This window comes from Motacilla alba, chromosome 1A (genome assembly GCF_015832195.1).
Source record: "Motacilla alba alba isolate MOTALB_02 chromosome 1A, Motacilla_alba_V1.0_pri, whole genome shotgun sequence".
Lineage (NCBI taxonomy): Eukaryota > Metazoa > Chordata > Aves > Passeriformes > Motacillidae > Motacilla > Motacilla alba.
Genome location: NC_052031.1, coordinates 19,721,080 through 19,742,032, shown reverse-complemented (window position 1 = coordinate 19,742,032; position 20,953 = coordinate 19,721,080). Strand labels below are relative to the sequence as shown.

The following is a 20,953-nucleotide window of genomic DNA, read 5'->3' as shown; positions in this document are numbered from 1 at the left end:
AGAACAGTCTTTACTGTATCTGTTCCATTAAATTTTGGATTCTTATTGAACCATTTCAGCCGGAAGTACACACCTAGCTGAAAATATTTTTAAGAAATAGGAATGGTCCAGTGCTTGAGGCACATTCTTACAGCCCTATCTGTGCTAGGAAATGTGTTAAACTGAAAGCAGTGTCGCTACCATGCAGACAAGAAAGAAAATGAGTCACTAATTTGTTTATTTTTTTACAGATATTATTAAGTTAGCTGTGTAAGAAAGGGTTAGCCAAGTTTTTCATGGAAGTCTTGTACTTTTTAAGGTCTACTGTATCCGGGTTAAGGACAGACAGCCCATCTGTGTTAACTTGGATTGTATTTTTGGTGGGGCATGGGAAACAAACATACACTTAGCTAGTACTCAGTAGAGGCGTTATAAGGGAAAAATGCTTGCAACACAACACCTGGGAAGGGGGAGAATGCCACTGTAGATCTTTGTGGTAAAACACATTCAGCTTCTTAAGCTTAGCCTCTCCTTTGTATGATGACTTTGTTTTTCACCTTTTAACTTTGATGGAGTCTATTCTGAGGGAGTTTTTTGGTGTTAAAGATGTAACGTGCAATATTTATTTGTCCTTTGTAAAGTATAAAATAACTTTATGGTATCTGTATTTATGTCTGGTCAAAGGCAAGAAGGCTTTCATCATTTTTGTCACATTGCATATGCTACTGTAACAACCTGTTTACATGTGACAGTTTAATGTGTGTAAGGGGTAACTCTGTATGGCTGATGTACTGTGAAGGAATAAGGGAGATTTTTGCTAAGCCCCCCAGTTGTTTCCTTGCAGGCTTCATTTCTACATTCTATCTGTAGGCTGGTTCTGGATTGGTTGTATACAAAGGGCTCAACAGCCTTGATTTTAAAAAACATATATAAATTGAGGTCAAGACTGAGTTCATGAAGATTTGTGTCTTCAGCCTTTGCTCTGCAAGTCTGTACAGTTCTTTTTTGTCAGTTCTTATAATTTTACTGTCTTTTTTTCTACAGAGAATGAAATACTAGTTTTCTTTCTTTGGTGAACCTTGTTGTTCAATGTGATGTGACACCATTTAAAAGCAATGGTGTACCTCTCCTTTGCCTGTTGCCTAGTCGGGCCTTAGTCTAGTATTAAATTTTACTTAAGCATGAGCTTGCATCTTGGAAAGACTGTCATATTCTTTTTTGTTATTGTTTGACAGAAAAGCTCTGTATTGTCAAAGAGTACAGAAGGCAAGCTAAACATAAATATCTGTATATGTAGGTGGAAAGAGGCTGCAGCTTTCAGTCTTGGGTCCCTGTTCTGCAGGAATGCCAGTTGGGCTCCTGTTCAGAGAGGTCTGGGGGAGGTGGCTGTCAGTCCTCTCTCTTTATTTGTGCTTGAGAAGTGACAGAAAACTCTTGGTCCGTACAAACACCTGTTCAAGCTTCTCTTGCCATATTTATGGTAAGATGTACTACTCTAGTTCTCTCCTTTTCTCATTTGTATTTTCTGCCTTTTGTTCACATTTGTGCTGGATTTTTTTCTGCTTCTATGCTTTCCCTTTCCCCTCTGACTCATTTCCTCTTCAGTTTTTACTTCCCCGCCAAGATACTTTTCATTTTGCATGTTGCCTAGAACACATTCTCCTGAGTCTTCGGTAATTCCCTTTTGATTAGCTTTTTATTTTGTATAGAGATTACATAGAAAGAAAAGAATGCTTAAAATTTAGATGATTGTTGGATGACTTCCTAGCACGACCTGAAGCTTGCATTCCAGGATTTATGCATGCTATCAAAATTGTCTTTAGGGTAAGGCACAGAGCTCCTGTGCTCCAGGGTACTTCACTTGTGTTAACTGGGTTCTTGAATCAAATATGGTTCAGGTGAAGTGGTAGAAACATTGTGAAGGATATGTCTACTCTGTTCTGAATCGTTTTGCCATGTTAAGAATGAAAAATCTGTCAATAGATGGATAATGTAATGAGGAGAACCAGTAAGATCTGGATCCTGTTTCAGAAGGCTGTTGAGCAGAAATGAAAAACCTTCTGAATGAAGACTGGCACAGTTCCAGTGTTGCTACCTGCCAAGAGATTATGAAATGCAGTTAAAAAATTCTGCTATTGTTAAAGAAATATTGCAGCACAGCACCGGTATTTCAGCTTACAGAAAGACAGATACGTGCATTGCAATCAGGAATAACTGCTATTTCATGTAATCTCAGTAGTGTAATGTTAAGAGGAGCGTTCAGAAAACATAGGAGCTTCCCCCAAAGTGTTAACATGATTTTGGTGCTGTGAACACTCATAAAACCTTTAGTGGAGTGAGAATGACATCAAAACCATACTCTTCCCCCGAAACAAGTGAGATTAACTGAAATTGTAAAGAGTTCAGACCTTTTCATTCCTGTTTCTACATTCCACATTCTTAGGTGCGAAATGACTGGGTCTGCCAGCAGCACTGTGTACAGTCTTAGCAGCACAAATCAACTACAGAATATTTTAAACATCTGTTCTGGAAAAGCAAGAGGCTTCTAAATGATTGCAGTCATTTAGAATGCAAGTGGATATTGTGATATCCTTGATCAAGATAGTGATGACAGAGGATATATTTTTCTTTATTTTTGGGAGTTTAGCTATTTACAGTTACATTTCTGTTTTGGGTTTGTTATTTTATTTTTTAAAGTGCATATGGTCTCCATGTACAATTGACAAACTTCCTCTTCCTCCCTTCCCAGTTCACATCATGCACATCCATGACAGAGAAAACATTTTGTAGCTTTGTGTTTGCTGTAGTGTTTTACAGCAAACATTCTGTGATGCTGCCCTGTGCCCTCAAAGTCTTGTGTCAGCCCCAGGAAATCCTGTGAAGGGCTTTGGCATTTCCTATGGGTGATGTTAAACCTTGCCCAGTCTGCAAGTAATCTGCAGCAGGAACTGCTCTACTGCAGATGCCAGGGCAGCCTGGGCTCTGGCACAGCAGTCAGCAGTGTGACCCTGCAGCAGCAGGGCCCTGCCATGGCCTGGGCTGCAGTGGTGAAGTTGTAGGCACAGGGTCAAAGGAGCAGGGACTTTTTGCCCCTATCCCTCTTTTCAGAACCTATGAGGCCACATCTGGTGTGGCTGGTCAGGTGTAAGAGAGGACTAACTGTCAGAGATTTTTTCAGTCACTGCTTTAAAAGCTTGGCACCCTAAGTGCAGATCTTGTTCTGCTTCGGTTGTATGGGTTTTGTTTTAAGTTCAGAAATCCAAGTCTGAAAGGCACGTTGGTTCTGTCTGAAGAAGTTGGTTTTTGTTCTGTAGCTTTGCTTTCTTTGTCGTGGTGTTTCTCATCAGCTGGATGATGAGGACCCCTTGGCAGAGGGACTGTTGCATTTGTGAGGTTAATTGACCATCCTGAGGGCTGCTGGGGAAGATGATCATTTCTGTGGCTGTGGCTGATTTGCAATTATCCTGCAAAGCTCCTTTCTTCTGTGCATTTCTGTGATGTTGTACTGACTATTTCTGGTTGGTCTTCTCTGGCTCTGCCAGCTAGTTCCCAGTGACTCTGTTGCCACTTGTCCCATTCTTCAGAGTGGAATAAAATGAAAATTCTTCAGGTGAAGCTGGAGGATTTGCATCTTATTAATCTTTTCTCAAGTCTTTTTTTTCTAATACTTTTATTGTTCTCATGTTTCTTAGTATTACTATTATGGTCTGTGGGGGTTTCAGATCAGTTCCCCACCCCTGAAGGGATTAGCCCATCCCAGGCTGCTCTTGGAAACCATGTCCTCAGTTCAGAACAGCTTTCTGCATTTCAGTCTTTGCAAGAGATGCATGTATCTGAACTAGTTACTAGAAGTTCCTTTTATTGACTGTGATGAAAATAGTCTCTTCTAGGGTATCATTCAGTGGTGAGAGAAACTGCATTCCTCAGTGGGGAGCATTTGGTGACAGTCATGGGTTTGAACATCTGTATTTATGAGATGTCATCCCAAAAGAACTAGTCCTGGGTGTTCAGCTTTGTGGTTTGACTTTTGTGAGCCTTTAAATAGGTCACTGAATGGGTGATGAAAATATGCAAGTAAAGAGAATGTCTTTGAACTGGACCTTTCCATTTTCCATTGAGGAAATACTGAAGCATGTAGCAAGAATTCTCAGGTAAGACCTTGACTGGCCTTCATCCCAGTCTTAATGATCTCCTAAAAGCCAGTGCTGAAGCATATGAATCTAAACTATGATGGCACACCAGAGACACCTATTGCAGGAGAGTATTTCTGATGTATAAAACACCATGTTTCATTCTGATACATATATAAATCAGTTGCAGTACTCAAACTGATTTAATGGTTTCTCATTATTAAGGGAGGGAAAGGACAAAATGCTAATGAACATGAAATGAACATTAGAACCATAGCTAAAGGGATCTTCTGTGCAACAAATAAAATTTTTCTAATTTCAGTTTACTTTAGCACCATGTAAAAGTATTTTCTCTCCTACCCCAGGCTACTTTTAAACTCAGGGCCTTGACTAAAAAGATACTTTTTCTTTTTACAGTATATTCACTCATCAGGCATAATTCACAGGGTAAGTGGAAAAACATGAAAGATGTTTGTATTTTGATAATGTGAGTGATGTTTGTGTATAAGCATGCTTATAAATAGGCCTGAAATTCTGTTTATAGGTTTTCTCAGTTTGTTGGTGTCTTTGATTTCTTCTCCAGTGGGAACAAAAGGTGGCATGGCTATGTCAGTGTAAGCTGGGCACTCAAGTTGCACTGAATGCAGCTTAGATTTGGGGTTCTTAGATTCCTTCTTGAAGTTGAGTTGTAAGTCTGCAGAAGAGCAAATAGTGTCTAAATTGAGATAGATAAGAGTTGGAATTTTTTTGTTTTAGTTTTGTAATGAAGATTAAACTTTTAAAAACAATGTTTATGTTTTCTTTAAATATTTTATTAGTGTTCAGAGTTTTAGGGGAAAAGTAGAAACTGAAAAAATTGTCCAAAATTATAGAAACTTAAGAACCTCACATTTTTTTCTGAGAGAAATTAAGCATTTGTTTCTTTTTTAATCCCTTCTCTGTATAAAGTCTACTTAAAATCACTTCTGCACTGTGAAGAAGGAGTTCTGAATGGTGCCTTTGTTGTACCAAGCAGCAAATCTTCCCCCAAAACTGCATTAGAACAGTAGAAATTGTCCATTTTTAATAAAGTCTCAGGAGCATCATAGAAAGTGCACATTGTATAGTAGCTTTAAGCTGGACATGGAAACTACACAACTGACAAAATAATGTAAGATATTTATATTCTTATTTTTGCAACGGCTAGGATCATGGTCTGCTGACCATGGTCTTACCATTGCTTAGTTTTCTTCTAAGGCCTCTCTTGATGACCCTTGAGCTTCTTGGTTTCATTATGATTTTTTGCACCAAATTGTTTCTCTCCAAGGCCCCTCTGATCTTAAAAGATCTTTGTATAAAACAGGTGGATCCCTGTTAAAAAGTTCAGGGAGAAGATACTTCTAAAGATCTGCTAAAGTGTATCAAACAAAAGTTTGAAAAAGCTGAAGGAAAATGTAAATCTAATTATGTGTGTCTTAGTCACTGATATTGCAATACCATCTTAGTCCTTGCCAGTAGTCTTCCCTTTGCTAAACTTTACAGCTGTGGAAGATCATTAGAAGGCTCTGAGGTGACTTAAGAGACTTAAGGGAATACTTCTTTCATGTTGCAGTTGTGTTGACTTTCTTAGGAAATCGATTTTTCCACAGAAGAGAGCGTAAGTTTTTATGTAAAATCTTGTTTGATTATTTCAGTACTCCTTCTAAGTCTGTCAGGGTAAGGAGCCTTTAGAATGCATATTTTGATATGCAACATGTACAGTTCAGAATTATATATGTGAATTGTTAACCTTGTGGTGTTAGTATTAAATGCAACAAATTTATGTCCAAACCCCTCTCACTGAAAAATTAGTGAATTCCTTCACTGGCAAGTATTTTCCTGACTTATAGCAGAAAAAAAAAAAGATTTTTCTTAGAGGGGATGTATACTGGAAAAAAGCCAAACGTGCAAGTTTGCATCCTTGTTTGTATTATTTGTGTTATGACATCATTTTACCTGTTGCTGTTCAAAATAGTTACATAAAAACTATAAAACCAGAAAGAAAGAAGGAAAGACAGCAAAAAAGAGTACTTTATTGTCTTGTTCCAAAATAAAAAAATCCAAAACATTAATTTAAAATCTGGTTGCAGGATCTAAAGCCTGGAAACTTGGCAGTAAATGAAGACTGTGAATTGAAGGTAAGGTATGTTTATTTGAGAAACCAGTCAGATGTGTTAGAAGACAGAAGACAACAGGTGCAGCAGCTGTGGGCATGCTGGTTTCAGTGTTGGGCCAGGCTTTGTGCTTCTGCATCACAGTTGGCCTGTACATCCTCACATAACAACAGGGAATTTGAATGGGGACTTTTGTGTCCTGGTGTGTATGGACACATCAGATCTTATGGCCAAGGTATTGTCCCTAAAAGAGACTTAAGAGTTGATGGGAGTGATTCAGTTATGTGAGAATTTCAACTTTAAATAAATAGAAAATGTCTAACTCTACAAGCTGGGAGATACGGATGATCAAAGGTTGTGAAGGACACCCTTAATTGAATAAAGTGATGCAAAAAGTGGTTTTTAGTATGCAATGTGCAAACTATATACTTGCACGTAGCCATTGTAATACAAATTTTGGTCTTTGGAAACTGACCTGAATGTTCCAGGGTCCTCTTGTACTTTGAGTGTTTTCCTCTCAAACATAAAGCCATTGACTTTTCCTGGCTTGGAGGTGGACAAATGATGAGTGGATCGCAGGGTGCTGGGAAAAGAAGAGAGTCTAGAAAAAACAGTTGTATATGGATGTCTTCCTCCACACCCCCAGCTGTAAATTATATTTGGAGATGCAGGTCAGGTGTCTCCTGATCTATATCTACTTATTTCACAGATCTTTTTCTGCACACTCTCAAAGTCAGTTTATACAGGCACAGGATCATGTTGCCAGGAATACTGCAGCCATTTTCCCCCGTGTCTGTGCCCTCAGCAGCTTCCCTAACATCAGCTTCAGTGATGATGAGCCTGTAAGCAAGTTGGAGCAATTCCTTGAATGGGTAATTAATTAGCTATCAGGTTTTTCACAGTGAGCTTTCTGATGCTTGTTTTCCCTCATCTGATGCTCTCAACTCCTACATCGGTATCAGAAAAGTGACAGTGAAGGGTGTATGAGGGGAAATCACTGCCCTTTCTCTAGTCTCAAAGTTACAAGTTATTTTTGTTAGTTACTGAAGCAATTTACGAAAATTAAGTTTGCTGAGTCAAAGCAGACCTATCCTTAAGGAGCTGAGGGAAATTGGGTCATTTTTTTTGTAATTCACAATTATAAAAAGGATTTTCAGATGTGCTCTGAAAATTGCTGTGCAAGTTCCTGCTGAAAAGTTGAAGATTGGACTGTGAGAATAAAAGTTTTATATGAAGATAGTTGTTGAAATGGTAACATGTTATAGTAAGTACAAATAGGATACAGTTGTTCCTGAGCTTAATGAAATGTAAATTAAAAAAAATCATGAAGTTAAAGCATAATACACAACAATTCTTGCTGTCATTTTCTACTTCTACAAATCTACAAAACCAAATTATATTTTAGCTGTTTCCAACTCTACATGTCACAGGCCTTGGTAGATAAAATGCCTAAAAGACTGTGACAGAATAGACTGTACCACATCTGGATTTGACCTGTTACATTTTTTTTTGACTTCCACCCTCCCTGCTGTTGTACTGGGAAAATGTAATGTGTGCTGAATATGCACAATAAAAGCCATATATAAAGGTTTATACAAAAATTATATATACAAAAATTTTGCACCTAGGGAATCTTCAGTACCCAAAGAATCAGCCACAATCAAGTGCATTTAATTGGTATGAATAAAAAATGTCCCCCTTTGCATTCTGTTCCTGTTTTTAAATGGATTGGTAACCAGCAGTTATGAGGAAAACATGGAAATTATATTTCCAGTATGGCAATAAAGAAAAGCCTTAACATTCTGTAGTATTGAGTTGTGAATGAAAATACAATTTTCCTTTTTCTGTTAGTGCCAGAGAATGATGAAACTCCCGAAATGTTTTGGAATGCTTAATTGCAGAGAGCATTACAAAAACCTGACTCTTGGTATGGGAATGCTCAGGTGTCCCTATTAAAACCCCTGTCCTGTCAATAAATATGTGCAGTGTGATTCTCATGGCAAACTGTGGCTGCTCATGCAAAGCTTCATGTTTAGTTACCTGTGTGTCACCATGATTTATCTTGAGTAGAACTTGACTTACCCAATCCTCCCAGTTCTTGTTAGAAGCATGAACTTTCCAATAAATACAAACCGATTGTTGTTCCAGGAATGGAATTGTCTTGCTATTTTCTGCATCTTTTGATGTGGGCCTTCTTAAGGCAGATTTTATAGAAGTTGACAAAAGGCCCTAACATGAATTTTTAATCTTGCTGCTGTACACATTGCTAATCTAGAGAGAAATATCTGAGAATCTTAGAAATAAGCTGAATTGTGCATGGAACTTTAAAAAAATTGCACAGATCTTGCATTTCTTACAAAAGGTTTTTTTGTAGTTGATGCTGGAGGTTGGAGAAGACTTGATGGGACTAAGTGATGGTAATTCCCTACTCTTGTTGCCAGTTTTCAGTGTGACCTAGAGGAAGTCTTCCTTTGTATCAGTTATTCATAAACTAGAAATAACAATACCTTCTTTCTTCAGAATATTGTTGGCACACACTCTTGAATAATTGTGCCACCTAGGATATGAGAGCAATGAACACTGTGTAAAATGGGTGCTGTTCTTTTAGCTGCAACTTGATACAATCGTGATTCTGTGGTCAGGGAATATTTTGCATTAAATGTGTCCATTATCTTTTTAATTAATAAGTGAATAATTTATTATTTTCTTTACTGGTCTTACAGCTTTTGATGGTGCCATAGAAGTATGTAACTTGAAAAAAGTTATTCAAATCTCTGTGCTATCTCTGTCTTGATTTTTAAAATGAGAACAAGACACTTCAATGAGAAAAAGATACAAAAATAAATTAATCTCTGCAGATTGCTCCAGTTTTTTTTTCTACAGTTGTAAAGAACTGTATGAACTAGATAGCAGGCTGTCTGATCTGAATGTGCTTTGTGCTTCCACTACAGATCCTGGATTTTGGATTGGCAAGGCACACAGACAGTGAGATGACTGGCTACGTGGTTACAAGGTGGTACAGAGCCCCAGAGGTCATTCTTAACTGGATGCATTATACTCAGACAGGTCAGTGTCTCTTCAGAAGTATCTTAACACAGCTAGAGCATTCACTGGATCAGGTGACACATACACAGGGCTTTGTTTCTGAAAGGAACAAGAAATTGTAGGTGGAAATGACAATATAATTATGCAACATTTCCTTGTAGATAAATTGCAGGTAATCATGTGGTGGTGAGTTTGGGGGATTTTTTATATATGTTTTCAGAGAGTAACAGAAAGTGCCAAAGTTATTAGAAAAAATTATTTAAATTATACAGACATGACAATCTGTTCTCTCTTCTCGTGTTCCTATAAAGGTGTGCTGATTTTAATTTGAACAGGCAGGGAGAAATGGCAAATGGAGGGAATTCAAATAACACTATGGAAGTTTTTGAAATTACTGAAAATTTACTTTGTATGCCTGTTACTGAGAAATTCATTCTGCAAATTATGAGATTATCTCCAGTTTGCTCGTTAGAAAGTCTGGTAGTTTTACCTGTGCTGTTCATCATACTTGGCAAGGCACACATTTATTTTATAACAGGCTGTAAAGGTAATTTTTATACTTATTTAAAATATGTTTTAAATTAAACTTTATGCACGTTTAAACAGACAGGTTAATGTGCCTCTTGGTCTTTTTTTCAGTTGACATCTGGTCTGTGGGCTGTATAATGGCTGAGATGATAACAGGGAGACCTCTGTTCAAGGGAAATGATCGTATCCTTCAGTGAGTTTATGATACCAGTGTAAGAAAATTATGAGAGGTTGTTATGTCATACAGTAAGTCTGTTCAAAAACAGATGAGTATAAATTGGAATTAATAGTAAAATGGCTTGCAGCTTTCTCATTAAATAGTTATATCTGTACCACTTTTGCACACCTGCCAATTAAAACTTGTATTACTGATTTTTTTCAGTAGAGGTGATCTTTTAATCACATCCCAAATCATCAAGTAGAAGGTTCTGTGATAATAGAAAAGCCTTTTTTTTTCCTAGTGTATGCAATATATGTGTGGATTGTTTAGATACTCTTAATATTTTTGGACTGATTTTTGTCCAAACAATAAAGAACAAGCCTGACGATATTAGAAAATTTTGCAGATGATTCAATTATGTGTTCCCAAATTATAGGATATTTCTTTGCCTTTTCTAAGAGAAATGGAGAACTTTCATCTTTTATAAATCTTCTGTTCAGTCATTGAATTAGGATTTTTACATTATTCTCCAACAGCAAAGAAATGCATTACTTTTGCAGGATGCTTAGTTTCCTGATAGTGAAAGAATTTGTTCCTTATTTCTGCTATTCAGATCTGGACCAACTCACAGAAATAATGAAAATAACAGGTACACCAACTCAAGATTTTGTTCAAAAATTGCACAGTCAAGATGTGAGTATTCTGATTTGTCAGTTGGTTTTATGTGTTTTAATTTTCCTTTAAGCTCAGTTCTTGGACAAGAGGTAATACATACTGACTGAGGTGAGGTAATACATACTGACTGAGGTAATACATACTGACTGAGGTATGGTAATACATACTGACTACAGATATGGCCCCTGATGGTCCTTCTCTGCCTTGACATGATTTGTGCACCCACAATAGCTACTGGAGATGGGGGGTGGAATGACAGAAAATTATCAGAACTTTATTTAAATATTTCAGGATTCCAGTGTGTGCCATATAAACTTTTACTGTAAAGGTAACTTTTACTGTAAAGGTACTAAAAGCACAAAGATGTCCAGAAAACACAGTTTTTTGCAAATGTCTCTTTCCTGTCCTTATGTCTATGTGCTTCTAGAATCCTGAGGCCCTTCCTATAAAGAACCTAAATTTATTCATTAGTGTAACTGTTCAGTTTAAATGTAAAGTAATTACTGTATAAGGTTCACTTACGGACATTGCTGTAAACTCACTATAACATTCTTTCAAATAATTCATACATATTTATTTGAATAAGTATATTAAATGTGGAGCACTATATTAAATGTGGAGCACTAATAATTAAAGCTTTGCATTATAATTTCTAAGTCTTAAAGTTTAATAATTTCTAAGTTTCTTTCTTAAAGTTTTTATAATTTCTAAGTTTTAAAGTTTAATTTAAAAAATATTCCATTCAAGAAGAAGGTGAATATCATCAGAAAAAAATGCATTTGTACAATGTGCTGTCAAAATATTGTTGAGAAAGGTATTAAGCATATAGTTAATGTTGTCTCATTACAAAGGTGGCAAAGATCTAATTTAATATCCATGTTTCTTTTAGGCAAAAAATTATATCAAAAGTCTCCCAAAAGTCCAGAAGAAGGATTTTTCATCCATCTTGAAGTATGCGAATCCTTTGGGTAAGGCTGTTTGTGGGGATGTGTGCAGCTTGTTCTTGTGTTTGCATTGGAGGCAGCTGCATTATAATGAATTATAATTCAGTCATGTGACAGGGGATGTGGTGGTTCTTGGCTATTCTGTCTCCTGCTTTCCATAATTCATAATTTTGATTGTAGAAACTGAAATTTAAACCCTGCCAGGAATTAGTTGTTTCTTAGAAGCATCAAAAAAAAAAAAATAGTATTTTGTGTTTTGGGTTTCAATCTAGTACCTGCTTATTGGTTTTACTTGAGCAGTTTTCTCAAGAGCCCTAGCGTATTAAGTATATGTAATAAAATTTTCTCTGTACTGTATTTGAACTACAATTCTGAAAGCCCAATCTGATCTGCAGTTGAAATACAAGAAAATGGAAAGCTGACATTTTAGTAATGGAATTAATACATTCTGAGAAACATCTGTGCATTCCTGAGAAACAATGGCTTGGATTCCATAGATCTTAACAGCCAGAAGAGCCTACCAACTGTGCATGACTGTGACATGACCTGAGGCAGGCAGAGCTCTGAAATGACTCTACTTAAGCATTATCAATTCCCCAGTAATCTAAACACCAACAAGCCAGTTTTATTAGAATATTAATTAGGATGATTGAATTTTCTCAATTTAAGTTAAAATTTTAGATTCAGATACAGTACGAATAAATCTGATTAATAAACAGCTGTTACCCTTACTGCCTGGTTAGCTGATGGGTAGCTACAGCAAGCTATGCGTTTCCGTTTAGCCCGTAGGATGTCTTTTATCATTTCTGTGGCCATCTGGCTGCATCAGGTCTAGAATAGGAGTTTAAAGAGAGTATGCAACATGGCAAGCACAAGTTGAAGCATCCTGTCCCACACTTCTTTGGGTGAAGCATCACTTCCCACACTGGCTCTACTTCCTTTCAGCTGCTCCAAATCCAAGAACATCCTTTCAGGATAGAAAAACAGAAAATAAATGAATCATTCATCACACCTGTTTACACCAGCCCACTTTGACAGTCTAGCAATGGACTGAATCCAGAATGTACAGAAGGGCAACTTGCAGAACTTTAATGGGTTGTTTTGGCTGAGGTCAAAACCACATAGCAGATAAAGTTAGCTCAGAGATTCTAAGTATGGACAGCTGACCTGTCTTAGTGAACTTCAGGGTGTACTTGGTCTGGATTTGGTGACGCAGAGCGCAGTTCTCATTCGCTGTTCACCTGTTTGTTCAGCTGCTGTCAGGGGGTGATGTACCTTAGAGCCACAATCAGTGGCAGCGGTTAAAGACACCTGGGGAAGCCCCAGGCACAGTGGTCCTGGAGCCAGAAGCTGAGAAGTCGTTAGTTGAGATGTTTTCTGTATTGCATACAGAAGCAAGGGAGCACCTCTGCATTGCATCGGGCTTTGTGCACATCCCAGCTTGCTCACAACAGTCATGCAAAGAGGCCCCACTGGCTATAAATGGACATGCAATGGTTCTGTTCTGTTACTCCATGAATTTATTTGAAATACCTCCAGGGCAGTATTACTGTGTACAGGTGGAATCAGGTGTGTGATGTGAATACACTGTTGGTTTTCTGTGCAATAGCTGTAAACCTTTTGGAGAAGATGCTGGTGCTGGATGCAGAGAAGCGAGTCACGGCAGCTGAGGCTTTGGTGCATCCTTACTTTGAACCAATTCACGATCCTGAGGAAGAAATTGAAGCTGAGAAATACGACGACACATTTGATAACATGGATCTTCCACTAGATGAGTGGAAGCGTGAGTTTAATTTTGTGATGTTTTCAAAAATAACCAGATTGAAAGGCCATGCAGAAATAAAACCATTCCCCCTTACAAATTAACCCCTCTGCTTTTGATTTAACACAGTAAATAGGCAGCATTAAGAGAAACACTACTGATAAGCCAGTGTTCTTCTTACCAAGTTCTTGTGGAAGGATCTTTTAAGGTTTCTTCTCTGCTTCCTAGCAGAGGCTGTCCTACCTTTCCCTAATGTTTCTGTCCTCCCATCTTCTGCAACATAGAAAAGAAACCATTTCTGTTACTTGCCTTTCAGTGGATAGAGCAGGTGAAGAGATTGTTTGTTGCCTCTACAGGACTGCAGTGGTTGCTGGCCTTAAACTTAGAGTCTCTGAGGGAGAAAAAACATATCTGTGTCAGCAGAGATTTAAGTCTAATCTTGTTTTCATCTAAGGTCAGATGTTTGTAGTTTGGCTTTTAAGTGAGGCCCTAACTTATTTAAATCTAATGTGCTCAGGAGCTCTTGCTGAAGATACTGCCCACTATACTCAAAAGTTAGTGCTCGCATCCCTTTGAAAGCACCTGTACCATTTCAGTATTGGGCTACTTTTTCAAATCTGAAATGGTGAAAAAGTCATCCTTGATTCCCTTCCTTTTTGTACTCTTCCTCTCTTTTTGCCTGAAGAGGTCTCTCTCTTCCTGAGCTAGATCAGAGCCCAGCCATGCTGGGGTTGCACCTTGCTCATTCATGTTTGTGCAGCTGCTTTTCTGATTAGACCACAGCAATGCTATGTCTATTCTGTTGTTTTGCAGGCATTACCTATAAAGAGATACTGAACTTCAAGCCACCACAGACATTGGACTCAAAGGAGACAGCAGTGTAATGGCTTAGTATTTTCAGAACTCTGAGGAAGGCAGAAAAGTTGTAAATGTTTGTGACATTTCAGGTGTATAAAACTTCTTTTAAATAAGCTCTATGTAATGTGTTTCATCTGCACTGTAACAATGTCCTTCACTCTGCATGTGGAAGTGCCTTTGGGCGTAGCATTTCAAAAATATCCAGAAACTTATTTCTGCCTACAGACTTCTTCCTTCAGCACAAAAGGACTCAGACTGCAATAACCTGGTGCCATCCTCAAAAGAGCAGGATTAATTCTTCAACACAGAGATCTGAAGAGTACAAGTTACCCCCCCAGGCAAGCTGAGAGCACAGTATGTCTGATGTGCTGTGACTGCTCTCCAAGGCCACTGAACCGTCTTGAATGCAAGAAGTATTCATGTGACTTGCTCTGGAATATTTCACTTTGCTGAGATGCCTGGGAAGGCTAATCATCTCCTGTTACCTCAGGGACTGCAGTGGGCAGCAGAGTGAGTGAGTGCCTGCATCCCCTCTCCTGTGTGAGTGGAAGAGAACCTCAGAAGTGTTGATGTCCTAGATATTTTTCAAAGTAACCAGCATAGCAGGACAAGATTTCATAAACTTGCTAGGTGAACAGTCACTGGATATATAATCACTGTATAATATTTTTCCCTAAATACAGTGCATTTTCTTTGTATAGTAGACTAGGGATCAAGGATTTACAGGGAAAAATTTTTCAGATTTTCTAAAATTTTGTAAGCTCTCCAACATCTTAGTATTGAAATTACCTCAGACAATCAGCAGTGCTGATTTTAAAAATAAAGCTGCATTTGGGTCACTTTGTAGGAAATGAAGTGAGGACCAAAATGATAGACTTCCTCTTCATTGGGAATACCTGCAGCAAGCTGGTTTTTTTTCACAGTGTACAAAGCAGTTACCAGGTGAAGAATAATAATTACTCCCCTTTTTTACTGATTTGAACTCATCTTCCTTGGAAAAACATTCAGACCTTTTGTGGAGAGGTACCTTGGCTTAAGGAGTCAGCTTCCTGATGAGATAGACTGGTTAGATGCTTCCTGAGTTCCTCTTACTGTCCTCTTACTGTATTTTCCTAGAGCTTTGTTCGTAAGGGTCTCTGAGAGGTGGGAAAAAGAACTGGCAAACCTTTGTGAAGAATTTCTGTGTGAAATTGCTTGTCTTTCTTAAAGGTAGTATCTTCACAGTTGACTGTTTGGATGTGGGCTATTCCCAATGTAATACACTGTGGTGTGTTAACACACTACTGTAACACACTACCGAGTGAAATTAATGTGAAAGAAGACATTTGATCCTAGCAGGTAGTAACTGGAAAAAAAAAGAAATTACTTGGATTTTTTTTTTGCTTTAATATCCAGTATAAACCATAAGTCTAATAAAGGCACAGTTACTCTGTTTCTTTCAATGAATGTTTGAATTGAACACCTGTAAATATTAGCATCTGTTTAAAACTTGTTTGTCATGAGAGTTGATTAGCTGAAGTGGGCATCTAGAGAGACTAAATAGTAACAGAAACCTTAAATTCATGTATATGACAAGTCATTAAAAACTACAGTTTCAGAAATTCATGAAAAAAAAGCAGAGAATGTATATTGAATCAAAATATTTTTCCAAACCACACGTTCCTCACAGAGGAAGGCATACTTAGGAGTAATACCCCATTTTGCACTGTGGGCTTTCTGCTTGGTCTGCACTTCTGTGTTAAATAGAAACTTTATCTTTTATAGAATAGATGTTTTCTCTTAGGATCATGTTCTTTGGTCTTCTCAAAAGTTGGGGGAGAAAAGTGCCTCATGGAATTCGTGGTGTTGAGAGACTGAGTCAATGGGAAATGAAAATGTCAAACACTTACTTGAAAATGCTGCCTCTATATTTTAAATGGATTTCAACATCCTAAATTCTAGCAATTGCCTAAAGTCTGGAGATAATGCATATGGCTCAAATGTTAGTCAGACTAGGAGGGAGCATTTTTTAATTGAAAAACTGCTTTGCATTTTCTTCCTAAAGGCTAACGCTTCAGCGGGCATTTCCACAAAGTCAAGCCCTAAAATCCTCCACTGGCTAAGGTGCACTTTTCCCTCTCTTAATTTTAACTTAGCACTGGAGAAGCAGCCAGCACACATGAGAAAGACATAAAAAGATAGTGTTAGCTTTTCTTGGTAGTGGGGAAGTACAGAACTCTTAAAGTAACTGAAGACCTTGGTGCATATGTCAGCAAAAACAGAAGTACTGCTGTGCCATCACCAAATGTTGTCAAAGGCAGCCCCAAGTTGGTTAAGAAGTTTCTCTGAAGAGATTGAATTCTGCAGAAATGGCTCCAAGTGGCAATTGAGATCATTAAAAGAACTGTGAGGTGAAAGCAGAAATACTTTGCAGCAGAAGCAGCTGCTACTCCAAAAGGAGAGACAACAGTTCCTAAGTTTTTGTTTGCTATTCCTACTGGTGCTCAGCAACTCAGGTATAAGAACCCAGTTTCTGTTTGCCTTAAAAGAGAAATGTAAATACATTCTGCATGTACATGAAATGTGTTATGACAAATAAAGGTTCTAAGTTTGTTTTTTACACAATAATGGTCTTATTTTCCTCATATGTATTCCCAGACGTATAATCAGTACTGAAAATATTATTTTTGGTAAAGGGATCTGTATGAAACTAGTATTGTAGGTACATTTCATGCAGTAATAGCTGCTGATACAGTTTCTTTTAGAAGCTAGTCAGACCACAGATACTACTCTTTCTCCCATTTTCTGAATCCAGAATAGCCACAGAGTTGATCTGACTGTACTACTGCCACCAAATTATTTCTTAATGGCTTCTTGGATTTTACCAGACATCTCTGCTTTGTTCTGAAGGACAGGATTTTGGTTCTTAAATGCAGTTGCATTTCTCAGCCTGATTTTAAAAGCCAAAGTCAGACTGATGGTCCTCAAGCATATATATCTTTGAGTTGGACTGGGAAGTTTGAGTTAACAAAGTTCCAATAGAATATATAGGGCTCACATGCTCCCTGACTATTTTAGAGCAAGATTGTCCCTTTAAGTATTAGATTTATTGCATTGAAGACTCGCCAAATGTTGATTTTTGATAATGTGTTATGTGGGCCAGATGTCCACAACTTTCTTTCTTGATTATTTTCTTTTTTTAAAATCGGATATCACTGAGGTGCATGCTAACGTGTCTCGCAAAATGTGCTCAGAAGATGCACTTTGTTCTCAATTGGGAATTACTGGGCATATGAGCTGGGTGGGATTCTTTGAGTTTCCTACCTTCTGATCTGCTGTTCAGAAGTGAATACCAGATGCTTCTGGTCTGTTACAGCTCAAGTTCTCAAAGAATGAAGCATCTGTTAGATGCTATCATTCACTGGATCTTGGTATAAAATAGCCATGTATTTTGGCAGTCCCTGCAGGGACCACAGAAAAGAATAGGGGCTCAAAACACCTGCTGTCTCTGCTGATTAATTCTCCATCTCCTGCATACACTGGTGGCAACTGGTTGTATGAGCCAAACAATGCCAGAAGAAGTTTAATGCACAGCAGTGTTTAAAATCTCTTTCTAAGTTTTCATAAGAATTCAGAAGCCTGAGTTGGAGAAAGATCAAGGGAGGAGGACTTCCAGCATACAGACACTCTTTGAAACTTCGTGGAGTACCACTTAATGAGCAGCTCTTGTGCACAGATCATTTGTAGCCTGTGGAGTAGAAACGTCTGAAAACTGTATTTTCATCTAGCAGCCATCTGCAGCTCTGAGGCACTGGACTGATGTGTGCTTTTTAGCTGCCTGGAACAGCATCCCTCAAAGAGGTGAGTGGGGACAAGGAAGGTGCTTTAATGATACATCATTTTTGTGCGCTGCTGTTTTACTCTGTAATGGGAGCTCCTTTATGCTTACCCTTGTTACTTTTCTAACCAGGAGTTTTCTAGTTTGTGGTCTGCTTCATGAGTAAGCCATGAGGTGCATTTCTTAGCAAAGTTAGAGTGATCCAGGCATGCAGCTCTTACACCTTTCACTGAAGCATTTTGAATATGCTGTTACCTTTGAGAAGCAAAATGGACTGCCAGTGAAACCAATGAAATACAAGGAATGGAATTGCTCAGGTCCTGTTTGAGAATGTTGGTTTTGTCACACAATATCCTGGGAGCACATGCTCCTGGGGAGCAGGTAAGGTCTCTTGCTGTGTTTGCATGGTGCCAGCAGCTGTGAGGCTCCTGTCAGACTAATACTTGTGATACCAATCCCTACCCCACTTCAGTCTGATACTAATGGGAAATTCACTATTACTATAGCATTGTTATGTCACAGTTGATGACACTAAAATTGTACTGCCTGGAAAACCATGGCCATTTAGTCCACAGGGCCTGGCCCACAGCAGGTTTTTGTAGGCATTTTTAAAGTTCCATTTATACATGATGGTTCTTGCTGACAAGTAGTACCCCTTTGGCATGTGCCCAGACATTTTGCTGTTCCTGTGAAACTCCTTACATTTTTGGGTTTGAGCCAAGTTTTTTTCATAAAAATGGTAGTGCTCTACTGTAAGGAGATAAAACACAGCCACAAAATGTAATCAGAAAAACATGCACTCAATTTTTCTCTAAAGCAAGAGATCCAGCAAAGTGCTGCAGGCATGGTTCATTTACTAGCACTGACATGGCCACAGAGCCAGCAGTGCCTGGAAAATTGTGCTCAGCCAAACTGATGGGTGCATGTGGCTGTCATCTCTGGTCTGTTGTTCTCCAGCCATGGAAGAGTAACAATGCAGCCTTTGTGAGGGAGTTGTTTGGGAAAGCCTGATGGTGAGCTCTGCTGTAAGGGTTAGGAGAGCGTCTGCAGGAGGTCACGAAGCTTGGGCTGCTGAGCCTGGGCCCAGCTCAGAGCCGCTGCAGCCAAGGTGGCCCCTTCCCCACTGTGACCTTGGGGGGAGGCTCCCAGGCACTGTGGGGGCAAACCCTTATGGGGGGAGCTGCTTCCAGCAGAGCCTCTTGCCCTGGCCCTGCCTGAGCTGCAGCTCCTGGCCACCCTGCAGCCATGTCCCTGGCCTGGGTCCCACCAAAGCCCTCCACTGGCAGGCTGATGTCCCTGTCTGGCCATGTCCCCATTGCCATCCCTAGGGAGGTGCCCCACACCCAGCGCTGGGGCTGTCTCCAGCTGCCCCCTGCCATCTGCCCTGACCTAGATAAAATGGTTTACATTAAATTAGGGTCAAGTTGAAAAGATTTACTGGCAGTGCTCCATAATAAATTGAATTAATTCGTATTTCTGTGCTGTTGGCAAAGCTACTGTAAGTTGCTGTGAGTCTCCATTTGGACTAAGTATCATGACAACATCATTAATGAAGTTTTTCATACATGATGCATTAGTGCAAAAGATAATTATTAGGAAAGAAAATTTCTGCAAGAGAGCACAGATTTCCTTTAAAGAAAGAAAATACAATGGAGGAAGATTTTTTGAAGGCATTACTAATATTGTAAATAAACAATCAGGCTCATCAGAAAAGTATAACCACAGCAGTGAGAATATTGTGAACACTGAGATGAATTCCTTCCTGCTGGTAGAGTGGGAGAGCTAGGTCACCAGGCACACCTGGAAACTCTAGGTCTCATGTCACCTTACAGACTTCAAGCATGACTCCCCATGTGGCTTTCAAGCACTCTGGTAATGCTTTGCATTCAGATTGCTGAATTTTCCAGAACAGATGTGAAACTATGGCCATACAAAAATGAGTCAATATTTGGAGACTCAATGAAATGAGTGTGATTCTCTTAATGAGCAGCTCAGTATAACTATAATTACTTTTTCTACTCAGTATTGCCATTGCAAGTCTTTCAAACAGGTTAGGTTTCTCAATTGGTTTTATGGCCTCTTATGCTTTATGGCTGGATTAATGGTTTTGATCACCTGGATTTGATATGATTAATGTTATGAACTTGCTGTGTGTCTTCCAGCTTTTAAATTGCTTTCCTTAACTACTGTTTGGTATCATTAGAGTAATTTGAGATGTAAATTATTTATGTGCAGGGAAAATTCCCTTTCTGCTGTAACCTCAGATCTTAGCAGTGGGGTAAGCATAACTTCCCATGGGAAATGCTCTGGGAAGGCTGCAGTGCTGAGCTGAGCAAGCAGAGAGCATTGCTGTGTCCCACACACTGGCTTGCCTTAATGTATCAAATTCATACCAGTGGATGCCTGACGGCTCTTTAGGGTTAATAAAATCTTCTCTGATATGGTGCTGTGACATCATCAGCTGGTTCATACTTCCTTTGTGATCAGCTAGGAGTTTTAAAGAAGACTAAATCTCTCTCCTCTTGTTAGATCTTAATAAACGTGGACAAGACAGTAGGGCTGCTTGTGAAGGGCCTCTACCACAAATGGTCCTTTTCTCTTAGAAAAGAGAAAAATGAAAACTTGGAAGAAGCCAGAATTTGAAGCACTAATTCCCCTCATTTTTCTGTGTTAGTTTTATCTACTCAAGCAGTATTCCAACCAAGAAAATCAAATACAGCTAATCCTCAAGGAAAGAAGCAGCCAAGTGAATGTCCTCACACGTGGCCATGGACCCAAGCTGGCTTCTCCCACTGGAGTGTTGGGACAGAATTGCTGTGTAAGGACTTCAGTAAGCTCAGGGACAGAAGTAGTTTGTTCCCTTTAAAGATTGGCATATACATCTGCAGCATCCCTTGCTGAAGCCAAGAATGAGGATGAGGTT

General features: G+C 38.8%; 1 protein-coding gene across 2 annotated transcripts in view; it reads left to right on the top strand.

The window, feature by feature from the left end:
• MAPK12 (mitogen-activated protein kinase 12) overlaps window positions 1–16,799 on the top strand; it is a 33,428-nt gene extending 16,629 nt beyond the window's left edge. Inside the window, exons 5-12 of one of the 2 annotated variants that reach the window (XM_038154884.1) lie at window positions 4,527–4,556; window positions 6,218–6,265; window positions 9,193–9,307; window positions 9,926–9,997; window positions 10,588–10,667; window positions 11,539–11,617; window positions 13,203–13,376; window positions 14,169–16,799. In XM_038154884.1, the coding sequence (XP_038010812.1) occupies window positions 4,527–4,556; window positions 6,218–6,265; window positions 9,193–9,307; window positions 9,926–9,997; window positions 10,588–10,667; window positions 11,539–11,617; window positions 13,203–13,376; window positions 14,169–14,239 (669 nt within the window). In that variant the 3' untranslated portion in view covers window positions 14,240–16,799. The remainder of the gene's footprint in view (window positions 1–4,526; window positions 4,557–6,217; window positions 6,266–9,192; window positions 9,308–9,925; window positions 9,998–10,587; window positions 10,668–11,538; window positions 11,618–13,202; window positions 13,377–14,168) is intronic. The other variant, XM_038154885.1, reaches the window with a different exon arrangement.
• The last annotated feature ends 4,154 nt before the right edge of the window (window positions 16,800–20,953 follow it).